The sequence below is a fragment of the Tamandua tetradactyla genome, chromosome 2, assembly GCF_023851605.1.
Source record: "Tamandua tetradactyla isolate mTamTet1 chromosome 2, mTamTet1.pri, whole genome shotgun sequence".
NCBI classification, from domain to species: Eukaryota; Metazoa; Chordata; class Mammalia; order Pilosa; family Myrmecophagidae; genus Tamandua; species Tamandua tetradactyla.
The window spans coordinates 141,845,348-141,867,944 of NC_135328.1; the positions used below are offsets into that span (position 1 = coordinate 141,845,348).

The following is a 22,597-nucleotide window of genomic DNA, read 5'->3' on the forward strand; positions in this document are numbered from 1 at the left end:
GAGCAGAAGATTGCATTGATTTTTTGAGAGAAAGGAGACACTTGGACTGAGACTTGGCCAGACCTGGATTCTCATATCCAACAGCCCCTCCACTCTGCATCTCTCTCAGAGGCTGTGGCATTGATCCTCAGGGACCTTGCTTCTCTCTGTACATTTGTTCTGCTTCTCTCATGCTACTGGGTGGTGCATTTATTCTGTATATTTAGTGGAATGTAAAGACTAGCATGGCCATAGCATGGGCTGCTGCCTCTGTGAGGACAGGCTGTGCTGGGCTCCGTGTGGATGGGATCATGTGAAAGCAGACATGGCACGTTGATGCCTTTTCGGCAGGAGGGGAATCTCCTCATGAAATGCTGTGAACATGGCAAGCAGAGCTACCACATTTCAAGCTTCTCATACCACTTCTAGTTCTTCTAGAATAAACTTTGCCTTCAATTTTTTACACAGATCTTTGGAATTAGAACCAGTACAAGACACATTAAAAAATTAGCTGTCTATTAACTATTTTTAGAGTCATCAAAAATGACTATTAAAATATATTTTGATTTTTGAATAGGTAATAATTTCATAATGGTTAAAATTTTTAAAATTATGAAGTACTATACAATGAAAGTTCTATTTCTCTCATCCTTATTCCCCAACTACCTGGTTAGCATTTGTGATGGTTTGAAACTCTTGTGTACCCCAGAAAAGGCATGCTTTTTCAATCCATTCCTGTGGGGCAAGCCTACTGAGGGTGCGACCTTTTGGTTAGGTTATTTCAATTGAGATGTGACCCAGTCCATTCAAGGCGAGTCCTAATCTTTTACTGGAGCGCTTTATGAGAGGATAAAAGACAAGAAAAGGGAGAGAGCTCAGAGGGAAATGCACAGAGGAGCTGAGAGAGAATGCCGCTGGAATCAGAAACTGAAAGCAATGGAACCTGGGAGCAAAGGATCAGCAGATGCCAGCCATGTGCCTTCCCATGTGATAGAAAAACCCTGAATGCCAGCAGCCTTTCCACTTGATGCCTTAGTTTGAATATTTTCATAGGCTTAGAACTGTAAATTTGTAAATGAATAAACCCCATTGTAAAAGCCAGTCCAGTTTTGGTATATTGCATCCTGGCAGCTTTAGCAAACCAAAATACCACACCTCTCCAAAACAGGTAACCAAGTTTTATTTTCCTTTGAAATATGGACTCATAAGAAGTTACAAAGCTAGTACAAAGAAGTCCCAATACAGCCACTTAAAAATTTTTATAGTATATTAAATTGAAGGAATATTATTAATATACAACACACACTCATATAGTATTTCCATTCTGTTTTACTGAAATGGAATCACACTATGCATACTTTGTACCTTGCTAAAAAAGTAATATCTCTAGTTAGCAAGGTATTAAGTAGGTAATTAATCAAGCTGTCTTTTTAACTAGACACTTCGTGTCACTTTTCCTGGACCTAAGTTTTTTTCCTCTAATGCAAAACATGAGAATTTCTTTACTCCATATGTTGGCTCAAATTTCCAGGTTTCATTAAAATAATAATGATAATAATAAAAACTAGCCTTAGGGTTATGTTTCACAAGCATGCTGTTTTAAAATGCAGATTACCATGCCTCTTGACTGAAAATGTCTTTCCCCAGCTCTGAGTTGGTACCTGGAAATGCGTTCTTTACAAAACAAGTTCTCCAGGTTATACTGAGCTTCTGGCAAGTTGAAGACACAGCTCTCAGAGAAAAGCTACTGCCTAACACTATATTGATCGATAGGAAATGTTCAAAAGTGAACTGTACTCGGGAAGGATAAACCCACAGCACACACCCCACGGCTCTGTGATCTTTGCTCTTTTGCTAAGTCCTCACCGGGCTGGGAGGTTCTGCACTTCATCCCTTCCCCCTGGCACACCCCTCAGCCCTTCTTTCACCCCCGGAAGTTCCTGTTCTGGTCTCTGTTTAAACACCTGGGTGAGAAGTGCGTGCTCGCACCGGTTTGGACTCTGCACCATGCTGTGTCTGACCCCTATCCTGGTGGCAGTCATCTGCATCTTGGTGGGGTGGATCTTTAAAAATGCTGACAACAGCAGAGAGAGAAGGAAGGGAGAGCCTGGAGCCGGGGCCCAGTCCCGTCCCTGGGTGGACGAAGATTTAAAGGATGACACCAGTCTCCACCACCAGGGAGAAGGTAAAGACGCGCGGCGCTGTGTGGCTTCGGCATTCAGCATTTTTATCGGTGCAGGTTGATGGCCCGGCTTATGGGGAGAAAGATGCATGGGCAAGTCAGGCCCAACCTCACCTTGAATGGTGCAAAGGGATTCGTGTTTGACAAAGACAGACTGTTCCTCTCAGGTGGGCAGTTGGCATCTGCTGGCATCTGCTGGCACAAACCCACCTTGGTTCCAGGATTCTTATCGTAAAAGCTGTTCAAGGGTAGGCGTTTCTCCCTGGCTCCAGTCCTGGGGTGACTTTTTAAATCCTTCTGAAGATTCACACTGGGCTGGCAGAGGGTCGGGGTAAGAAGTTGTTTCTTAATTTTAAAAAATTGTTTTTATTAGGGCAGTTGTAGGTTTCCAGAAAAATCATGTAGAAAGTAGTTAGATTTCCCTTTACTCTCCTCCTCACATGCACAGATATCCCTATTATTAACATTTTGCATGTGAAGATTTCCCTATTTATTAGCATTTTGCATTAGTGTGTTTTTGTTACAATTGATGACATGATAGTATAATAATTCCTCTGTTAACTTTAGCCCACATTACAGTTTGCTTTTGTGTTGTACAGGTTTGAATGTTGGTCTTCCATCCTGTCACTTTGCTGAATTCATTTATTAGCCCTGGCGTCTTTGTTGTGGATTTTCCAGGATCCTCTGTGTATAGGATCATGCCATCTGCCAATAGGGAAATTTTTACTTCTTCATTTCCAATTTGGACGCCTTTTATTTCTTTCTCAAAGAGAAAGCCTCAGGTTGTCCTATTGGAACAAGTGAAATTCCAACACAAAAGTTCTCTAGTCAGTACCAGATTCATGGAAGTTTTAGGGGAGGTGGCAGCGGACTTTTCTACCTTGAGTGTCACTGGCCATCCAAAAGCTTTCATGCTAACTGAAATTTTAATTAAATGTCCCAGGTTGTCCATTTCAGCAAAGAAAGCCTTTTTTTAACTTACGTGGGTGTCACCTGTGCATAAAAATGTTCCCACAAGCTTGGGGAATGACAGATTGTTATATACCCATGGTAATAAGTAGCTGTCAGAACCATTTTTGAATCTAGTCAGGGGGTCAATGGCAATTCAGTAAGCACGCTTAACAAGCCAACTATCCACGTCAGCCTCTTGCTTCTGACAGTCAGCCAGTCAGGACGGATGCACTCCAAGGTCAGTGCCCCCTCGTGCCAACCCATCAACGACTGTCCCAGCCCTTACACTGCTCCTCCAAATAGGGTCAACCCATTCACACCTCTGAAAGCCCACTAGTTGCTGAGGTCCAGGCTTTCCCACCAAGAGCTCACCTATGTGGGTTAGCAGGAGCTACTACTGATAAATATTCAGGAATTGTCTGGGTCATGTGCTAAATCATCTGGAGTTTGAAATCAGGCCACAATGGAAGACTTTATACTACTGAAATGGACAAGTGTTCTAAATCTGGGATTTAAAAAATTTCCTCCCCGGGAGCGCTGGTTTATCAGCACAGCATTCCAAAATCTCTATATAAGGTCAGCATTTTGCTGCTCTGGGAGGGAATGCACTTTGCCAGCATTGTTTTTCTTTTTTGTACTAATAATTAATAGTAAGTGTGTCACCCTTGGGCACACCCACTGATTAATTTTTTTGACTAGCTAATTTAAAATGTTGGTTTGGCAGAACCTCTGTAAGATTGCAGGCTTCTGGGATGCAAGACAGGTACATTTAGATGAGGGAATGTTAGGAAAGGGGAAGGAGTTGAATGAAGTCATTGCCCTTGGGTTCAAGCCTGAGTGGGTCCCACTGGGGGAGACTTAAAATCAGCCTGGCGATACCCCAAAGAGATGAAGAGGCTCAGAAAACAAACTCTATCACCCTTACTCTATTGCTGCAGGATAGCATTGCTTGCTCTAGCCAATGTCTTTGCATTAGCCTCCCAGCCCCAACCCTACTGCAGATAGGAGTGGATGACTGATATCCCCAGTGGGATCAGTGCTTTAGAGTCCAAACTCAAGTGCCAGATAAATGAGTCCAGGCATGGGCTCACTCCAATAGAAGGGCATCGAAGCGCTGACCAGAGGTCTTCTTCCTAGAAGGTCACACCCACCCGCCTGCTCCCCTGGAAATGTAGTCCTGGCCTAAGCAGGGAGCAGAGTTATGCTGAGGTTGTAGAAAATGGGATGTCCTTCAGGCAGCTCCTCAGCCCTGAAGTTGCTTCTTCACCTTCAGAGTGTGTCTACTGGGATAGCTGCCTCACCCGCCTGCATGGACATGGCTCCTCAAGGGCCCTGACATGCTGAAGAGAGGAAGGAGGATGAGGTGTGCAAGTAGATCTTACTCATTCGTAATTTGAATCATTTGAGGCCCATTTGCAAAGATTTTGAAATCAAACCACCACCACAACAAAGTAACTTATTTAGAGAAACAGCTGGAAAAATACCTTCATGCTAAATCAGGCCACAAGACTTTATACTACAGATGTGGTTAGGAGTGTTTGACCGGTAAACCTGATTATGGAGCAATTTAGAGATTCTTTGGCATCACAGCAAAGAAAAAGAGTGAGTGTTCTTGGCATCAAGAGCAACCCCCGGTTCCCCCCCGCCCCCCGCCCCATCTACGGTAGAGGTAGGAGATGAAAGGTTTGCTACGGAGGCTGTGCTCCTTCCTCTGGGTAAGAGCCTTACTCCTTGAGGCACTCAGGGGCTCAGTGGCAGAAGCAAAGTGGTACATTTGCTCACTACCCTGCTTTGCCTGTCCCCAAACCCAGGAGATGGTAGGAACAGCAACCCCACTGGGCCCTGCTCCTAGAGGAAAGAAAGCAGCCTTTGAAGCAGATCCTTTCAGTCCCATCCAACCAGAGGCAGAGGATAGCTGATTTGCCCTGGCCAGAGAGAATGACCAGCACTGATAAGATCCGTGCAACAACATGCCTCATTCTGCTAGATCAGGAGAACCTGCTTTGGACTTTAGAAACTGCAGAAACTGCTGAGTGAGCACCAAGGCTACCTTTGGCTTGTATGAATGTTGAAGAGATTTGAAGAGTTAGGAATCTCTCTTTAAAACAAGTAAAATAAACCTTTAATGCATTTGCTCACATCCACTTATGAACTACAGAAGTTGTCAGACTTAATTATAAGTGGTGTAGAAAGCATCCTTGGCATTGAAAGACTTTTACTGACATGGTTGAGAAAGTTTCAGGACTATCCTGTGGCATTCATGATATCTGGCTTAGTTTAGAATTGATTGCTAGAAAGCTGATAGGAGCTCATTGCTACACCCCCAGGACACCTACTTCCTTTTGATTCGGTGAATGGGCCTTCTAATTGAATGTGTGCCATCCAGACCAGGACTGCCCTTGTCAGTGAGTATAGAATTTTCCTCACTGAGAGCTAGGAGCAAACAGTGTTGCCTGCTAATCTTGTTTGGGACTTTCTTAGCCCCAGTGGCTCTCCCCCTCCTTCCTGACATACCTTGGAATGAAGCATGTGGGAGTAAGTGTCGAGAAGTTCACTTCTCTACCTGATTCCACCTGATCCCACCTCAAGAATGTGCAGGTCCCTCAAGGTCAACTCAGAACTTCTTACTGTCTTTGCGCTGTTCCTGTTGGGCATTCTCATTTCTATGTGGGGATCCCATATTAGCCTCCCACCTTCTGAACTCTGACATTCACTCTCATACTTGACCTTTCCACTTGGATGGCTTAGAGGCACCTCCAGTGTGACACATTAACGATTCCTTCTCCTCCTTCCTGTGTGTTTCTCAGGCCTCCTCATTTGAGCAGATAGTCCATCATCTCCCACTTTCTTCTTTTCCCTTCCACTGGATCTGACACCAAAGGTACTTCCTATAAGCATCCTACACACTAGGTCTCAGAGTCTGCTTCCTAGAGGTCCCAACTAGAGGCATGTAGGGAGCGCATGTATTCAACTTCACTAGATAATGCTGAGTTTTAAAGTCTGTGGATTGGTGTCTTTTACCAATTTTGGAAGCATTTCAGCCATTATCTATTTAAAATATTACCTCTGTCCCATTCTCTCTTTCTGCTCTGCTTCCAGGACTCCAATTAAATGGTTAGACTTTTCCTCTGTACCCCCTGTTGTCTTTTACTTTCTCTTCCACATTTTCTCTCTTTTTATCTTCATGCTACATTTTGGATCCGTAAGAAAAAGCTAAATAACTACTTATTAATTTACTCTTCGGCTATGTCTACTATTGTGTTAAACCTATTAAATATTTAATTTAGGCTATTACAGAATTTTTTCTCTTCAAATTTGCTATGCCACTTAATCCTGCCAAAATTGTCAAGCTTATCTTTTATTTCTTTGAACATAATGAGTATAGTTGACTTATGGTCTGTATCTGATAATCCCAATAGCTCAAGTCTTTGTGGGTATGTTTCTGTTGCCTGAGGTTTCCATGGTGTTAGTTCATGACCTCGTTTCCTTGAATGTATTCTTATCTTTCATTGTATGTTGGATAGTCTTTTGCAAAAAAAAAAAAAAGTTCTTGTGAAAACTCTTTTGGGTCTAAGATACTGGTACTTATTTCCAAGAAGAATTCACTCTTATACCTACCAGTTGCATAACAGATACTCTAACAATCTGGGATGACTTTAATCTAAGGTCGAGGCCTGTGGTTTCTTGAGTCATTATTAACTTAGGCTGCACCTACATACCAGGTCTGATTTACTTACATTCTACCCCTCACTATGGGCACAGCCCTTCGGGTTCCCAGCTTAAAGTATAGGGGTGATCAGATGGTTTTGACTTTTGTTGTCATCATCTTGTCTCACCTCAGCCTCATAGTCATTTTTTGGTAGTTGGAAAATGCTCTCAGTACATTTGGAGTGCTGGGCTTCCTTTGAAGGTATTCTCACCTTCACCTATTTTTGACTGTGATTACTTGTGTCTTTCTAGCTCTATAATGCTTAGAAGAAGATGGTTTTGCCTGGGCAGGCACTAGGAATTGGACTTGGGTCTCTGGCATGGCAGGCAAGAATTCTGCCACTGAGCCACTGTCGTGCCACCCTAAAATATATTTTATTAAGAATCTTTAGCCTTCTTTATCTTAGCAGGTTGGTCCAATTTACCTAGCTAACCTTTATGGAAGTCAGTGGAAATCCTCACTAGATACAGCAATCACAATTACAACCATGGTCACAACCATGTCATCAGTCACCCTTGCCATCAAAGTGGATTTGTATCCACTCAAGGAAGAAAGTCACAAGTCACTACTTTCTCTCATGCAGTTCAAGGCATAGGATATACATCAGATTAGGCAGACATTCATTGGGTTTAGGGATGGGGTTGCCAATAAAGAAGAAATGTGACAGCATTGTATTCAGTTTTCTAAAGACATTTTAGGTGGTTCAATAGTGGCTCAGGTAATACATATACATGTGCACATGGGTAAATTTTAGTGGTTTGAAGAAAATCACATTCATTACTTTAGTAAAGTGAGTGCTGGATATTTCCAGAAATATTATGATTGCATGCTTATCTGTTCACATCTAAGAAGGAGTTACCTCCTATGATGATATGGAGTCTCTGCACCACTTCCCAGGGTGAGGAATATTAGCACAGGTTTAGTAAACCTTCAGTTGTGGTGTAAAAGAATCACCTACTCCTGGCTCAAGATCTTTCTGATATTTTCAGTGTCCATTTGCTAGGCAGACTTCTTTGTGAAGCTTTATTTACCTGATTTGAAGTTTCCTGAAAAATCCAACTCATAACAATTCATTCTGATTTGATTTACCCAGGTCTGCTTTCTCTATTAATTTCCTTTTGGTTACTTTTGCCCCCTAGATTCTAGGAGCTAATGTAGTTCAATAACCATGAGATGCTAAAGACCAGCAAAGAATATGTGTCTATCTGTCTGTCTGTCTGTCTGTCTGTCTATCTATCTATCTATCTATCTATCTATCTATCTACCTATCTATATTCCCCCAAACATTCTCCTCTCTCAGTAATTTTAACTGATTGAAGACAGCATCTCGGAATTTATTTCTTTTGAAATCTCTGTAGTTCACTTTCCAGTCTCTGTAATTAAGACTAAATGAAAGTCTACCTATGGGCTAGAGAACCAAGAAAACACTCAGCATTATTATGTGTTTTGAATATATAGTAGACAGTTGTGGGAATATTGGAATGAGGCATCTGGGGATTCAGCAGTAAAGTCTATGAACCCTTATTTGCAAAGTGTATTGAGAACTTCACAATGTTATTTAACCTTCTAAAATATGATCATTGAGTCTGCCCTAGGTAAGGATTTTAGTTCACCAGACATATCTTCCTTTGTTTCTGCCAGATCTGTGGGTTCATTTCTTTCCTCCTCAGTTTTACTATTTTTAGCTTCAACTATTAAATTCTCTATTGCAACTTTATTTTTTCGTGAGATCTTGATTTGCAGATAATGTGAACTTCCGGAGCTTTCTGTTTTCTTTTTCATTCCTGATATTTATTTTTGTGTTCTTTTTCCCTTGATCAGTCTTTTGAAGGGTTTATCAATTTATTCAATCTTTATGAAGAACTGATTTGGGATTTAATCTTCCTCTTTATTGGATGTTGTTGTCTTTTTCATCAATATGCTTATATTTAACATTTATTTCTTATTGCTAACTTTGACTTTATTTGGCTATTCTTTTCTCCCTTCATGAAATTTATGTTTAATTCATTAATTTTAGGGGTTTAATATTTTCTAATATATGCATTTACGGTTCTAGATTTTCCCCTCAATATAATACTTTATCATTATTGTGTATATTTTTAACAGTTAATATTTTCATATCGTTCATTTTGAAATGCTTTTTAATCTCCAAAGCCATTTACTTTGACTTATAGGTTAAGAAGTGTATTTATTAATTTTCAAACATATGGGGATTTTTTTCAGAGTTATCTTTTTATTACTGATTTCTAGCTTAATTGCATTGTAGTTACAGATTACTGTATGGTTTCAATTACTTACAATTTATTGAGAATTATTTTCCAGGGCCAATGAATGGGCAATTTTCATAAGTATTTTGGGTGTGCTTAAAAAGAATGTGCTGTCTACAGTTTGGTACAGTTGTTTGGTGCAGTGCTTTACATATGCCCATTTCATTACCTTTGTCATTTGCCTTGTTCAAATCCTCTGTGTCTTTACTGATTTCTCTGTCACTTCAGAAACAAGTATATTAAAATCTACTATGATTGTGGATTTTCAAATTTCTTCTTGAAAGTCTGTCTTGAGGTCTTACAATATAAGTGCATGCACATTTAAAATTGTCTTCCCAGTTTATATAAATAATAAATAATAAATAAATTAAACATTTTATTATTATAACGTAATAGTTTTTATCATCAATAATGCTTTCTGCCTTACATCTGATGTTAATATAGTTATGTTATGCATGCTATAACCTTTCCGTCCTTTTCTTTAAACCTTTCTCTATGGTTTTGTTTTAGACATGTCTTATATAAATAATATATTTGGACTCTAAAGAAAATGATTGGCCTTTAGCAGGAATATTCAGTCCATTTATATCAATGTGATTACTCCAATCGCTGTCAATAATTCAGTTATCATTCGTACTGTTGCCTTTCAGAAGACCATCTTTTTTCTCTGGCTGCTTTTAAGATTCCATATTTAGTTATAAAAGATGCAAGTTTCTTTTTATTATACTGCTTGGAATTTACTAGGTTTTTTGAATCTATGGACTTTGTATTTTTTCATCAGTCCAGGAAAGTTCTCCACTACCATCTGCTCAGATATTGCCTCTGCCACATTCTCTTTCTCATCTGCTTTTGGAACTAGGGACGAATGAACATTAGGCATTCTCTCTCTATTCTGTTTTTCTTGCTTTTTCTTATATGTTTTGCATCTTATGGGCTCTCTTTGCTCTACCCTGGATACTTTCTTTGGACTTGTCCTCCAGTTCATTCATTCTTTCTTTAGGTATATCTAATCTGCTGTTAAATCCATTCATTAGGTCTTAATTCTATTATTTTATTTTTTAATTCTAGAGGTTCTCTTTTCTCATATTTGCTATGTCACTATTTCTTCTTCTCTGTTCTTTACTGATTTATTAAGCTTGTATTTTTTCCCCTCTAAACTTAGTTTTCATGATTGTTTTATCTCCTGATCTCCATGATTCCAATATTTGAAGAGGTTAGGCATCTGATTCTATTTTACAAATTTGATTCTGCTGTTTCTTATTCAAAGTGTTTTTATTTTCTTTTGTGCTGGATTGTGTATGCTGGTTGCTAGTGATTGAACTGAAAATTATTAACTAATTATTGTATGCACCTGGGGTAATTTGGTTTTAAACAAAACTCACTTATGCCAAGTTCAAATTTGAGGTTTCGAGGACTTACCAAAATGGTATAAATCCTGGCTGCAAGACTATTTGGGTACTTATTTACTTCTGATTCACCCTTGCCCTGAGGCTGTAGCTCTCCGGGGTCTCAGCTTATTGTGGAAGGGTCTCTCCTGGACTTCTTATTGTGTGTGGGCCTGGGCTTTGACTTTTGTCCCCCTTGATCCCTGAGGATATAATATGGGAAATTAAAATTTCTAGGGATTGGCAAATATAATCAGGGCAAATGCAGCTTCTGTTTTGTCTGTTTTTACCTCTGTGGGTTCACATTTCTCCCTTCAGTTTCAGCCTGGGATTTTTTAACTGGGTTAACTGCACTTCCGTGACTTTAAAAAGACATTAAAGTATACTTTGTTCAGGAATCTTAGTGGGTTTTCAGCTGGTGGGAGATTGTTTCAAATACCCTAGTCTACAATTAACAGAAATTTAAATTCCTGATCTTTTTATGGGTAAATTTTCCTCTGTTTCTTGATTTATAACCTAGTCAAGTTTATAAGAAGTCTATATAATATATAGATATTGTATATAATATAAATTATGTATTATATTATTTATTATATAGTATGTAATATACAGATGTATCTTCTTTCTTGTCCTGTGTCAGTTTCTTTGGTCTCATAACCTTACAACTTTTCTGAGAACTTTATTTCCGTCTATTAGCGGTTATCTAATGACCAAATGAGAACATCAAATTACTCCCTTTCTTGTTCTGATTTGTAGATGCTGACGAATGGCAAGAGTCAGAAGAAAACATTGAACATATCCCATTCTCCCACACCCGGTACTCTGAGAAGGAAATGGCTAAGAGGTCCCAGGAGTTTTATGAACTTCTCAATAAAAGGCGATCTATCAGGTTCCTAAGTAATGAGCAAGTCCCAATGGAAGTCATTGATAATGTCATCAGAGCAGCAGGTTTGTAACTACACAGTGAGTCTGTGAGGGACTCAACTGAAGTCAGCTGATGTGACAGTACTGTAGAGATATTGAAGTTCCAACGTGGTAAATAAATCTAGAATGATATGTTTACCTGGCAGGTCTAATCCAGACATTGACTTATTCCCAGAAGCATAATGATTTCCGCTTTCTAAATTTTGATGCTTCCAATCTTGCTGAGAGCAGATGTGACAATAGTTCAAAACCTCTGAAAGTAGTTTCTGAACACACTGGCCCCAGTTGGAAGAGAAGTCATCATCTTTCTTTCCCCTCTACTTAACACACACACACTCACACATTACACACATATACACACATATACACTCACACATATGCGCACACATTCACATATTCACTTGCCCAAACATACATAGTTCTCTTTTTTCAAACAAGTCTTCTTTTCTTGTGATTACACACCATGAGGCTCTAGTACAGAATTTTAATTAAGCAGCAGAATTTTCCCATATGAATTAAGTAAACCAAAGCAAGGAAACCTATTTTCAATGTAAATTAATATCTCCACAGAAGAAACCAAAATGAGAGTTACAGAGAAAGGGGAGGAAATATAAGAGAAAGTCCTCATTTGAGAGTCTTCTCAGACTGGAGTCTTATACCTATAAAAATCTTCTTTAACTTCATTTGCAGAAATTATTGCGTGCCCATTGAGAATTCGTAGTCCAATTAAAAGGAAGCAAGAATAAAGCATTTCATTTCAGCTAAGACTCCAAATGCAGTAGATTGTTGAGATGTTTAGATAAATTTTAGAAAATATTAGAGAGATTCACAATTACTTCCTCTGTTTAGAGATTAAATATTTAGTGAACAAATAACATGGGCACAAAGTGAACTGGAACCACTCTGTTCAGAAATTGGTGCGTCATATTTAGCTTTTGCTTTGCATTTTAGAAGCCAGTCATGCCTTCCTAGTTTGGGGACTGGTGAGGGCAACTAGAACTCTGTCAAGAGCTGGCAGACCTGATGCCCTCTAGGCCAAGATCATGCCATTAAATTACCTCCTTGGGAATGGTGGGCCATTTCTAGGACCGAGGGTGACACCAGGTCGGAACCTGGCCCAGGAATCTTAAAGGGAGCTTGAGATTTTTGGGCGCCAGTCACTGGAACCTGATCGAGGTATAGGCTGAGGGTTCCTGAAGCCCAGGGTAGTTGTGCCCAGGGTAAAGGGTTTTCTTGTGTCCCCAAAAAGACCCTAAACTTGAAGTTGCCCATAGGGCCACACCCAGAGCTTTGATTCAGGTACTAAACAATTGATAGTTCTGTTGCTTTTGAGTAGTGTTTTTAAGTTTTATGATTTAAATTTTGCTATTTCCAAGAAGCTTCATGACTTTATCCTTTCTCAAGAATGTTAATACAAATGACATTTTGGTGAATTGTGGCTGTCAGAATGGCCCCTTGGTGTTCCCTTCATGTTTGTGGTACAGTTATCTAGAGAGAGCATGTCCCGGATTGTTAGAAAGTGGTGACGAATCCTAACAGCCCTGGAATGACTGGTCTCCACCCCTGTTGGTTCAGAGATACCTGAAGTGTTGTTGAACCAAATGGAAGCCACAGCAGTGTGTCCAAATCACTACCACGCACTTTGTTTTCTAGATTCTCTAACTTCAGTTTGAGCAAGGTTGACTAACTGCACTTACTCTTAGCTAACATTCTCTCATCTTCCTACAGTTCTAATGTTCTGATTTCAATTTAATGGGGGACAGGAACAGCCCCGAGTGGAGCCCATACAGAGCCGTGGACTTTTGTGGTTGTGAAGGACCCAGACATGAAGCATAAGATTCGGGAGATCATTGAGGAAGAAGAAGAAATCAACTATAAAAAAAGAATGGGGCACAAATGGGTTACAGACCTGAAGAAACTGAGGTACAGCAGGCAGTGGAATCAGGGATGTTGGGTTTTAAAAACTGAAATAACTATGACCCCAGTTTCTCAGTTTTGCTTGAAGCATGAACGCATTTGCTTCTGCCTCTAAGGGGGAACCCCTGGGTGCACCCCTGCATTGCCTGGAGCCACAAGTATGGTGGGATTGTAGGACTGCAGGCTGGAATCAGATCTGCATTCTGGTCTGAGTTCTGGTTTTCCAATTGCAAGACCTTGGATGTATTATTTAATCTATGTAAGTGTCTGCCTAACCTAAAGTGATAAAAAGTTGGGGTCAGGATTAAGTTAAAGGCAAAGAATAGGGTCTCCAAAGCCAGGCTGTTGGGTTCAAATCAGAAGTTTCCAATTTATCAACCCCTTTGTGTCTCAGCTTCCTCATCTGCAAAATGAGAATAACTCTAGCGTCTTCTTCATTATGAGATTTAGGATGAGTTGTGGCATGTGGAACCATGATGGTTCTTAGCACCATCTGAGTATTTGGTAAACGAATAGTCCCGGACTCAAATAATTCCCTAGTAAAGACAACCTTGGGGAATTACTTTACTTTACTTTCCCCCCATCTGGAAGGTTAAGATTGTGAAATGCTTACAGGGTCTTGAGTGAAGCCAATTTCATTTTGTTAAAGCACTCAGGTCTTCCAAATGCTTTTACTGAGCAGGTTGTGGTTTTAGTGGAAAAGGTGTGTTCACGGGCTTCCTGGTCACCAGGCCAGAAGTAGAGTGAAATTCAGGGAAATCAGTTAGTTTACTGTGGCACCTTGGAGTGTGAGGGCATATACAGTAAAGGGTTTCACTCTTTTTCACATGTTCTAGTTTGCTAATTGCCGGAATGCAACACACCAGAGACGGACTGGTTTTTAATAAAAGGGGGTTTATTTTTTGGTTCTTCAGAGGAAAGGCAGCTAACTTTCCACTGAGGTTCTTTCTTACGTGGAAGGCACAGGATGGTCTCTGCTGGTCTTCTCTCCAGGCCCCTGGGTTCCAACAACTTTCCCCGGGGTGACTTCTTTCTGCATCTCCAAAGGCCTGGGCTGAGCTGCGAGTGCTGAGATGAGGAATGCTGAGCTGCTTAGGCTGTGCTACATTGTGCTCTCTCATTTAAGCACCAGCCAATTAAGTCAAACGTCACTCATGGCAGCAGACACGCCTCCTAGCCGACTGCAGATGTAATTGGCAACAGATGAGGTTCACGTACCATTGGCTTATGTCCGCAGCAACAAGACTAGGTACGCTCACCTGGCCAAGCTGACAACTGAATCTAACTAACACAGCATGCAACTAACTTTGCTTAGTTGAGCCCTCCCCACCCTTCCTTCATAATATCTCAGAAGGGAATCCATAACTTCCCAGTCCTTTTTGTAATTAAAATAGTCCCTTTCAGTTTCTCTTAATGCAACCTGCTATTTTATAGCATTAAGATGTGAGGTAGAGACCCTGCCACCACCACCGCCACCTCCAGCAAGAGGCAGAATCTTCCTTACAGACACAGAAGTGATGTCCTGCCCTTCCAAGGTCTCTTATGCTGAGGGTGAAGGAGAGTGGCACTGGTCTTTACATCCCACCCCCACCCCATTTTTAATTTTTTACAGAAAAGAAAGTCAATTTTACTGAATGAAAAGGCTAGAACTAAAGAAATGAGCAAATACACCAAAAACATACACACGGCAGCACTATATAGTGGCTCACAAAAGGTAAAAGCAGTGGTAAGAGACCATTCAACACAGTTTGTCAATTTAAAGGGGGAAAAAAATCACATACACACACACACACACACACCTACACATGCATTCACCAAAATAAAACAAAATCCTAGACTTAGAATGCAGAGGTCTCTGGATCCCAGCTGGAGGCCTTTAGTGACCAGTCTTGGGGGCACCAGCCTCGCCCCCATCCCCAAGAAAGGACAAGGATAGCCCAGTCTTGGAGGGAGAGAGGGGGTCTTCTCGCTGAGCAGTTGGAGTGGAGAAGGTGGCTTCCTGGCCCTGCTCCTGTTTCACTTATTTGGCCCCCAAGGCAATTTCCTCCTACGATCTTTAAGCCCTCTCAAAAATGATTATCTTATCAGGTTGTAACTTATTACCGTGCCCTGGACCAAGTACAGGATATTAATAATGAATGTATACGTTGTATTGCATATTCGTGGGGAAAATGGGATGGATCAGTCAAGTTTATTTTCTGAACTTAGAGAGACATGGTATTCTGGGTGTGCCATTACCCTCTCTCTCCCCCACTGAAGGCAGAATTAGTTGTCTCCCATCCATGTGCCCCATCCCCTACAATTTCCCTTCCTTTTCTCCATCACCATCATCCATCTACCTATAATCTTCATTGAACCTCAGGTCGTCTTTGCCCCTCACTGGTCCACTCCTGTACCAACTCTACTAAGTCTAAAGTCGATCCTTCTCCGTTTCTCTTGTACTGTCCCTTCCTTTCCAGCCCACCCTCCTGCCTGGACATGGCTTTTCTCTCTCGTCTGTCCTCCTTGTGGCCTGGCCTTCCTACACCAGCACCCTTCTTTCAGACACGTAGTCAGGGGATGCTCAGAAGCCTGTGACAACTCTCCATTCCCTACCAAAGCAAGTCCAGGTCCCTGCAAGGCCTTTGTGTGACAACCAGCCAATCCATGCCCACCGTGCTACTGGTCATTCAGCCGGCCGGGTTTCTGGAAATTCTCTGGCCATCCATGCATCCTGCTGCCCAGCTCTGCCTTTGCTCATTCCTTCTCTTTGCCTGGGATGCTCTCCCCAGTCCCCTTCTCCTCCTGGCCTTTGGTGCCCAGCCTGAAGGAGGTCACCCTGGGGAATCTCTTTCCTATCTTCGTATTAAAAATGAACATTTCATTTTGGGGTGGGGGGGGGGCTCCGAGTGCTCTTGGCTTATAGTTCTTTCAGAGCACTTAATGGGTTTTAGTTTATAGCCCTTTGGGTTATAGTTCCCATCGTTCAATCCCTCAGCATTTCCTATGCCTTGCCATCCTAGCCCTTATTAATGCAGGTTTGTTGAACAGAATGGCAGAAAAGATGAACAAGACATAAGAAAGAAACAAAACCCAAACCTGCTCTTTTTCAGTTGAAACCTAAAAGACAAATGATTTTTTTTATTTTAATGTAAATAAGGTGAGATCAGAACTCATTAGAAAGCGAATATTCTCCAGAATCTCTTTTTCTTTCCCCCCCAGAACCAACTGGATTAAAGAGTACTTGGACACGGCCCCTGTTTTGATTCTCATTTTCAAACAAGTACATGGTTTTGCTGCAAATGGCAAGAAAAAGGTTCACTACTACAATGAAATCAGCGTTTCCATTGCTTGTGGCATCCTCCTGGCTGCCTTGCAGGTACCTCACCTCCCACCAGACCCCAGGAGAGAAAGGCAGCCTTGTTCAACTATTTCCTTGGAGTTTCTGATTCAGGGACATTTGGGAATTATTTATTCAAAGTTGAATTCCTAAGTAGGGTCTATCTATTGGGAAAACTGACTCTGGAGAAATGTGTTGGTGAGTAGGATAGTTTGACAAGCCAGAATTCTTCCAGATGTTCATTTCCAATGTTATTTCAAAGTCAGGAAAACTGCCATCGCTCTGGCCTTCACAGGTATCAAAATGAAGCCTCAAGAGTCTGGGGAGAGACCAGTGTGAAGAACTTTAGAGCCTGGCAGTCACAGGGCCTGATATTCTCGTAGTTTTGAGCAGACACATTATTAAAGAGCGTCAGGAAGACTCTGTCCCAGGCTTCTTAGAAAGAGCTGGGCTGGCGATGCACTGCATTAGAAAGGCATCCATGTGTTTCCAACTGCAGTGGCTAGGGCAGTGCTCAGCATGAGATGGAGGAGACTTGAGGTCTGCCTTTCACCCTTGTCAATTCATTTGTGCTTACTGAGCTCCTTCATGTGGCAGATCCTGGAATCGCTTCATAAACCATATATTTTGGTGGGGAGCATAGCCAGGGTAGGGCCATGGAGAGAGGAAACAAACACTTAAAATAAATAAAGCAAGCCAGATTATAACAGCCAGTGATCAAACTTTCGAGGGCCAAGTGATTCCAAAAAAATGTGTACTACTTCACTGTCTCAAAGAAAAATACATATGCTGAAGAAAATATCTTACAAAATAATACATACGAGGAATGTGTTTCAGATGACAAGAAGAATTGCTGTAAAGGAGTTGACATTTTCTTTCATTCCTGAATCTGTAAGCAGATGAATAAAGGAATCCCTGCTGGGCTGGATCATAGGGCACTGCTCTCCATTTGCGGTCCGTGAAAGCAGGTTTGGTCCTGGAGGAGCTCCGAGCTCAGCGTTTCTGTGCTTTCCAAGCCAGCAATCTTTCCAGCTTTCCCGTTGAGTTTGCTGCCCCCTAGCTTTCCAGAAGGCATGATTCAGAGTGTAGGTCAGGATTTATGAGGAAGGAAGGAGAAATCTTCAGGAAACCATTTCTGGACAGTTTGCATGGCGTTTGGACCTGCAGAGCTTGCCATATACGACTCTTTGAGGCAGCTCTGGAATGTCCTTTTTGGTCCCAGTTTAGCCGTGGTAATCGGATTGGAAATGCATGGGGGGTGGGGACAGCAGAAGTGGGGAAGCATCTGGAATCCACATTTGTCTAGCAAATTCACTGCTTTTCCTTACATGTTTATTATTTGGAGGGACCTGGGGAGAGGTTGATGGGTTTTCTCCCTCTGTGCACTAGGTTTCTCTTGGCCACAGTGCTTTCTAGTATTGGACATGGGTATTTTCAGCTTGGCAGGACGTTCTGCCACCATTGTTGGACTATGAGCTTAAGGCACCCCCTGTTGGTTTTGTCATTCCATTGGTACAGTTGGGCTCCCCAAATCTCTTCCCATGAAATAGTCATTCCTATTTCTTAAGCATCAATGAAAAATAAGACTAGTGTTTTTTTTTTCCCGTTGCTTGGTAAAAAAGGTGGGGTGTGGGGAGGTTGAGGCGTGCAGGTGAGATTCAGGCAGCCTCTCTGCTCTCCAGCTTCAGGGAGATGCTGGGGTTGGAAGTCTTGAAGGGAGAGAACGTCCCCAGCCTGGAAGGTGGCTTGTGCCTTTAAGTGTTTTCCTTTCCTCTCCTGTTTCAGAATGCAGGTCTGGTCACTGTCACCACCACCCCTCTCAACTGTGGCCCCCGACTGAGGGTGCTCCTGGGCCGCCCCACAAATGAAAAACTGCTGATGCTGCTCCCCGTGGGGTACCCCAGCCAAGAGGCCACCGTGCCGGACCTAAAGCGGAAACCCCTGGATCAGATCATGGTGACCGTGTAGATGGGAGACCGTCAGAGGGAGCCGCTGGGAACTGCCGCCCTGACCCCTCTCCCGCGCTTACTGGGCCCCCAGATTTATTGCTGCTTTTCCTATAGGTGTAGAGTCTGTAGCCCTCAGGGGCAGCCACTTTCTCTAGCACTCAGGGCCGCCTCAGGCCTGTTTTTGATAGACAGTGTGATTAAAACACACATGGTAAGACAACAACGGGCAGTTCTCTTTAGTGGCTTATAGACTCTGGAAATGCATTCGAGCCCGAGTAAGAACAGGCCCCAGCTTTTAAGCTTTACAAAACTTCCAGAAAATCACTGGTGCATCTTCTCTGTTTTTGGGGGTGGGGGGGTGGGTGCATGGACTGGGAATCGAACCCTGGTCTCCCAGGTGGAAAGCGAGCATTCTACCACTGAACCACCCATACACCCTCTTTTTCTCTTTTACCTTTTCACAATTTGTATAGCGTGGAAAGAATAGACAGACAATTGAATGTAGCTCCAAGAACTCAGCTATGTGAGGATTCTTGAATTTAAGTTGAGACTAATCAAACAGTCCACTTTCTGATTTCTGGTGGCTTTTAGACAAAGGATGTGCTTTTGAGATATTCCCTTTTACTCATTTTGGATATTCTGTCAGATTTAAATGATTTGTCCCCAGATCAGAACAGTGGGAACTGCAGGAGGGACAGGCTTGACAAGCCTCTGAACATAATAAGATGATTAGGTGAATATCCCTGTGCAGGGCTGGCCCCCACCAGTGCCTGGCAGCTGATTGTTTAAATTCATGCATTTTGTGAGCCAGGTGTTAAAAATGTATAGCTTGAAATCTCCTTTGGTGGGGGGCATTTACAGGGCAGAAATCAGAAAACACTACATATCAGGGCTTTTTCTTCTTTTTGAGAGAACCGTTTGCCAGACCCAGTGATGACTGAGTTCCCTTTCTTTCCTACCTGCCCCCCCCAAACATGCACACCCCTTTTCTCCAGATGGCCATCAAGCTGTTTGGAGCTGGTGGGACCACAGCTACCAGACCTAGTCCATCGCCCACCACCTTCCAGAAGGACTGGGTCCACATGCTTGTTCTAATGGCACAGATAATTTTTTAGCATGCAACTCTGCTAACTTATCTGTTCAAATCCTCTCTTCTGTTCTATTTTTACACTCTGTTCCCTCAGGGAAATCTCTCCTGCTTCTTTCCATTCCGCTGGGTGTGACACAGCTCAGCCATGGCCCTGGGAGAACGTAAGAGCTGGTGTCAGACTTGGAACAGAGAAAAGGGAGACCTTGCTTCCCATTAAAATACAATAAGAAGTTTAAAGGACCAACACCTTTAGCCTCTGATGTCCTTTGGAGTCTCTAGAAGGTTCTTCTAGAGTTCCCAAGATCTTGTGGCCACATCTTCACTGTTCTCTAAACCTGCTTTGCCCCAAGTCCAAGCATTTTAATAAATACAAATTTTCTTCCATACATTTTATTACTAGTTTTTTTTTTTAAAATACTCGTATTCTGCTAGGTGCCCAGCCTGTCCTCTTTGTTGTACATGAGCAGTGTTTTAACTACACTGTGGCTTTGTTAGACATTTGGGGGCTAGAATGAGGCTCTAACTGCTGCATTTAACATTGTTTTTACAGGAAAAAGATACCTAGAGTTCTAAAAATCGATTAATAGACATACTTTGGCATCACAGTGCAAAGAAGATAAAGTTCTATTTATGAACCTCCCTTCTATTTCTCATGGCCAAATGCTGTGTGAGCTCAGGAAGCCCCTTCCTGGGGAGGGCCGAGATGTGAAGAGAATCTTGCCTCCTCCGAAGGGTCTCGCCCAGTCTCATAGAGGGGAGATGGGGGTTAGGTGGAGAGGGACATTGGCTAGTCGAGGGTAGGAGTGTCACTCAAGTACACAGAGCTGCTTGAGCACAAAGAAGTCATGGCTGCTGTGTGAGACCAAAAAGCTCTGCTGCTTCTCCCCGGGTCTCTACCCAGAAACGTGGCTCTGATTTTTCATAGATTCTGAACAAAGGTACAAAAGCACAGATCCCCTAAGCAGTCTAGCAGACTCTCTTTGGGGATGGAATTCAATCTAAGTCTAGACTGCACAGGCTGCACTGACCTGCAGTCAAGTTTTTCTTCTGGTATCACCAGCTGGTGGCTGTGGAAAAGTTAATGCCCATAAGCCTGAGCTTCTGCACTGTAAAGGAGGATGAATATAGTACTTAGGTCAGCGTTGTTGTGGGATTAACTGGGAGTACCCTCGTAAAGGCTCATGAGGGGTGCTTGTGGAGTGTTTGTTGTTTCTGTTTGTTCTCAACCATTTCTATGCTTAGTATTAATTACTATGTGCAGTGCACATTTGGCCAAAAAAATAAAATGACATCCTTTAAGAGTCTTATCCTTAAAGTACCAAATCATCTTAAAATGTAAAAGAAATGTATCTGCTCTTTCCACATGCACCTGGGCAGAAGATTTAGATGCATCTGGAGGGGAGTCCACTGAGGTCTATTTAATGAGTGATGAAGTGGTTCCTTGGAAGTCTCATTTGCAGGAATGAGAGATTTGGGGAACAAATACGATGGAATGACAATTGATCTTCATCAGCAGATGGGCGAATCTGAATGTGGCCCAGCATCTGCTCCTCAGAGAGTCAGGTTTATGTACTCTCACTAAAGTTCCTGGAGAGAGGGAGCTAAGAGCAAACCAAAACGACTGCTCTCCTGTGCTCTCTGTTGTCTGTGGAAAGCCTAGCCACTTAACTCTGTCACTTGGTGCAGAGTTTCAATCAAAGAAACATCAGATATTTTTGCTTACCCAACAATAACTGTTTAACAATCAGTATATTTACTGCCTTCTTTTGGGAATGCATCAGAATTTAAAACCCTCTTTTCCACCTCTCTCTCTTTCTAAATATCTATCTAACCCATGTACTAAGACTGTGTCTTCCCTACTTGTTAAACATCTCAAATTTCTGCCTCGACTTACCCTCCACAGATTTTCTTGTCTCCCTAGCTCTTTTCTGCTTTCTGTATTCTTTTTTTTCTCTCTCTCTCTCCATCTAGTATTTTCACCCTTTTCAGCCCTCCCCATTACATTATTTTTATGCTGCCAGTAAGGGCCTAATGATAGGCAGGTCAGGGAGGTGAGGAGATGGGCCTGTCTATGAGACAATGGAGGCAGTGAAGGCACAGGTCCTATTTTGACTTTTCTATGTGTTTGAAATTCTTCAAAGTAAAAATTTTGAAGGGAACAAAAAAGAAACATTCATAATCAAATCCAAATGGAAATGCCACCAGTAAATAATTTTTTTTTTCCCCAGTCACATGAACAATGTCTAAAATTGTCCCCTGAATCCATCATGAAGTTTGGAGATTTATACCAATCAAAATAAGATTGATCAAAGTTATTTCATTGGATTCTCTTGGAATGTCCCCCAACTAGATATTTTCAAGGTATGAAAATGGGAGCCTTAGGAAAAATAAAGTCAGAGGCTCCATTTGTTCATAGGGAGCCTATCTAGTAGTCAAAGAGGGTGCTGAGTATTGAATCATCTCCCAGGTCTCCAGGTATCAGCAGTGTTCCCTTATAATTTGTCTGACGTGGAAGCAATTATAGTGTAATGTTTTACTCCACACTTTTGCACTACTAAGAAAAGTTCTACAACAATGGTTGCTCCAGCTCTGCTGTTGTGGTGCCCCTTACCCTCCACCCAAATCTAGCTTCTTCTTAGAGTGGTGGGTCACCAGGGAATAGGAGATGGGAATGGTGAGGTCACCCCTGGCTGGGCATGGAGAGAATGGGCCAGTGCATCTGGGGTCAGTTGAGACCAGATTGCACTCCGTTTGGTGGCCCTTGGGAGCCTCAGCTAACAAACAGGATGCCCTGGGGCAGGGTCGGGGGAGAACAGCTTGTGAAGCAGAGATCCCACTGGGTTAGAGATGGTTGTTCTGATGAAATGTGTTATGCCGTAATCCCATTTGGGAAACTTCTAAAAAATCACAAGGAAGAACAATGGA

General features: G+C 42.1%; 1 protein-coding gene across 1 annotated transcript; it reads left to right on the plus strand.

Annotated features, from left to right (window-relative positions):
• Nucleotides 1–1,894: 1,894 nt before the first annotated feature.
• On the plus strand, nucleotides 1,895–20,058 carry IYD (iodotyrosine deiodinase). The gene is made up of 5 exons (XM_077149244.1): nucleotides 1,895–2,164; nucleotides 11,230–11,421; nucleotides 13,161–13,320; nucleotides 16,516–16,672; nucleotides 18,419–20,058. Exons 1-5 carry the CDS (start codon nucleotides 1,987–1,989, stop codon nucleotides 18,599–18,601), a joined length of 870 nt encoding a protein of 289 aa, XP_077005359.1. The 5' UTR covers nucleotides 1,895–1,986; the 3' UTR covers nucleotides 18,602–20,058.
• Nucleotides 20,059–22,597: the final 2,539 nt, after the last annotated feature.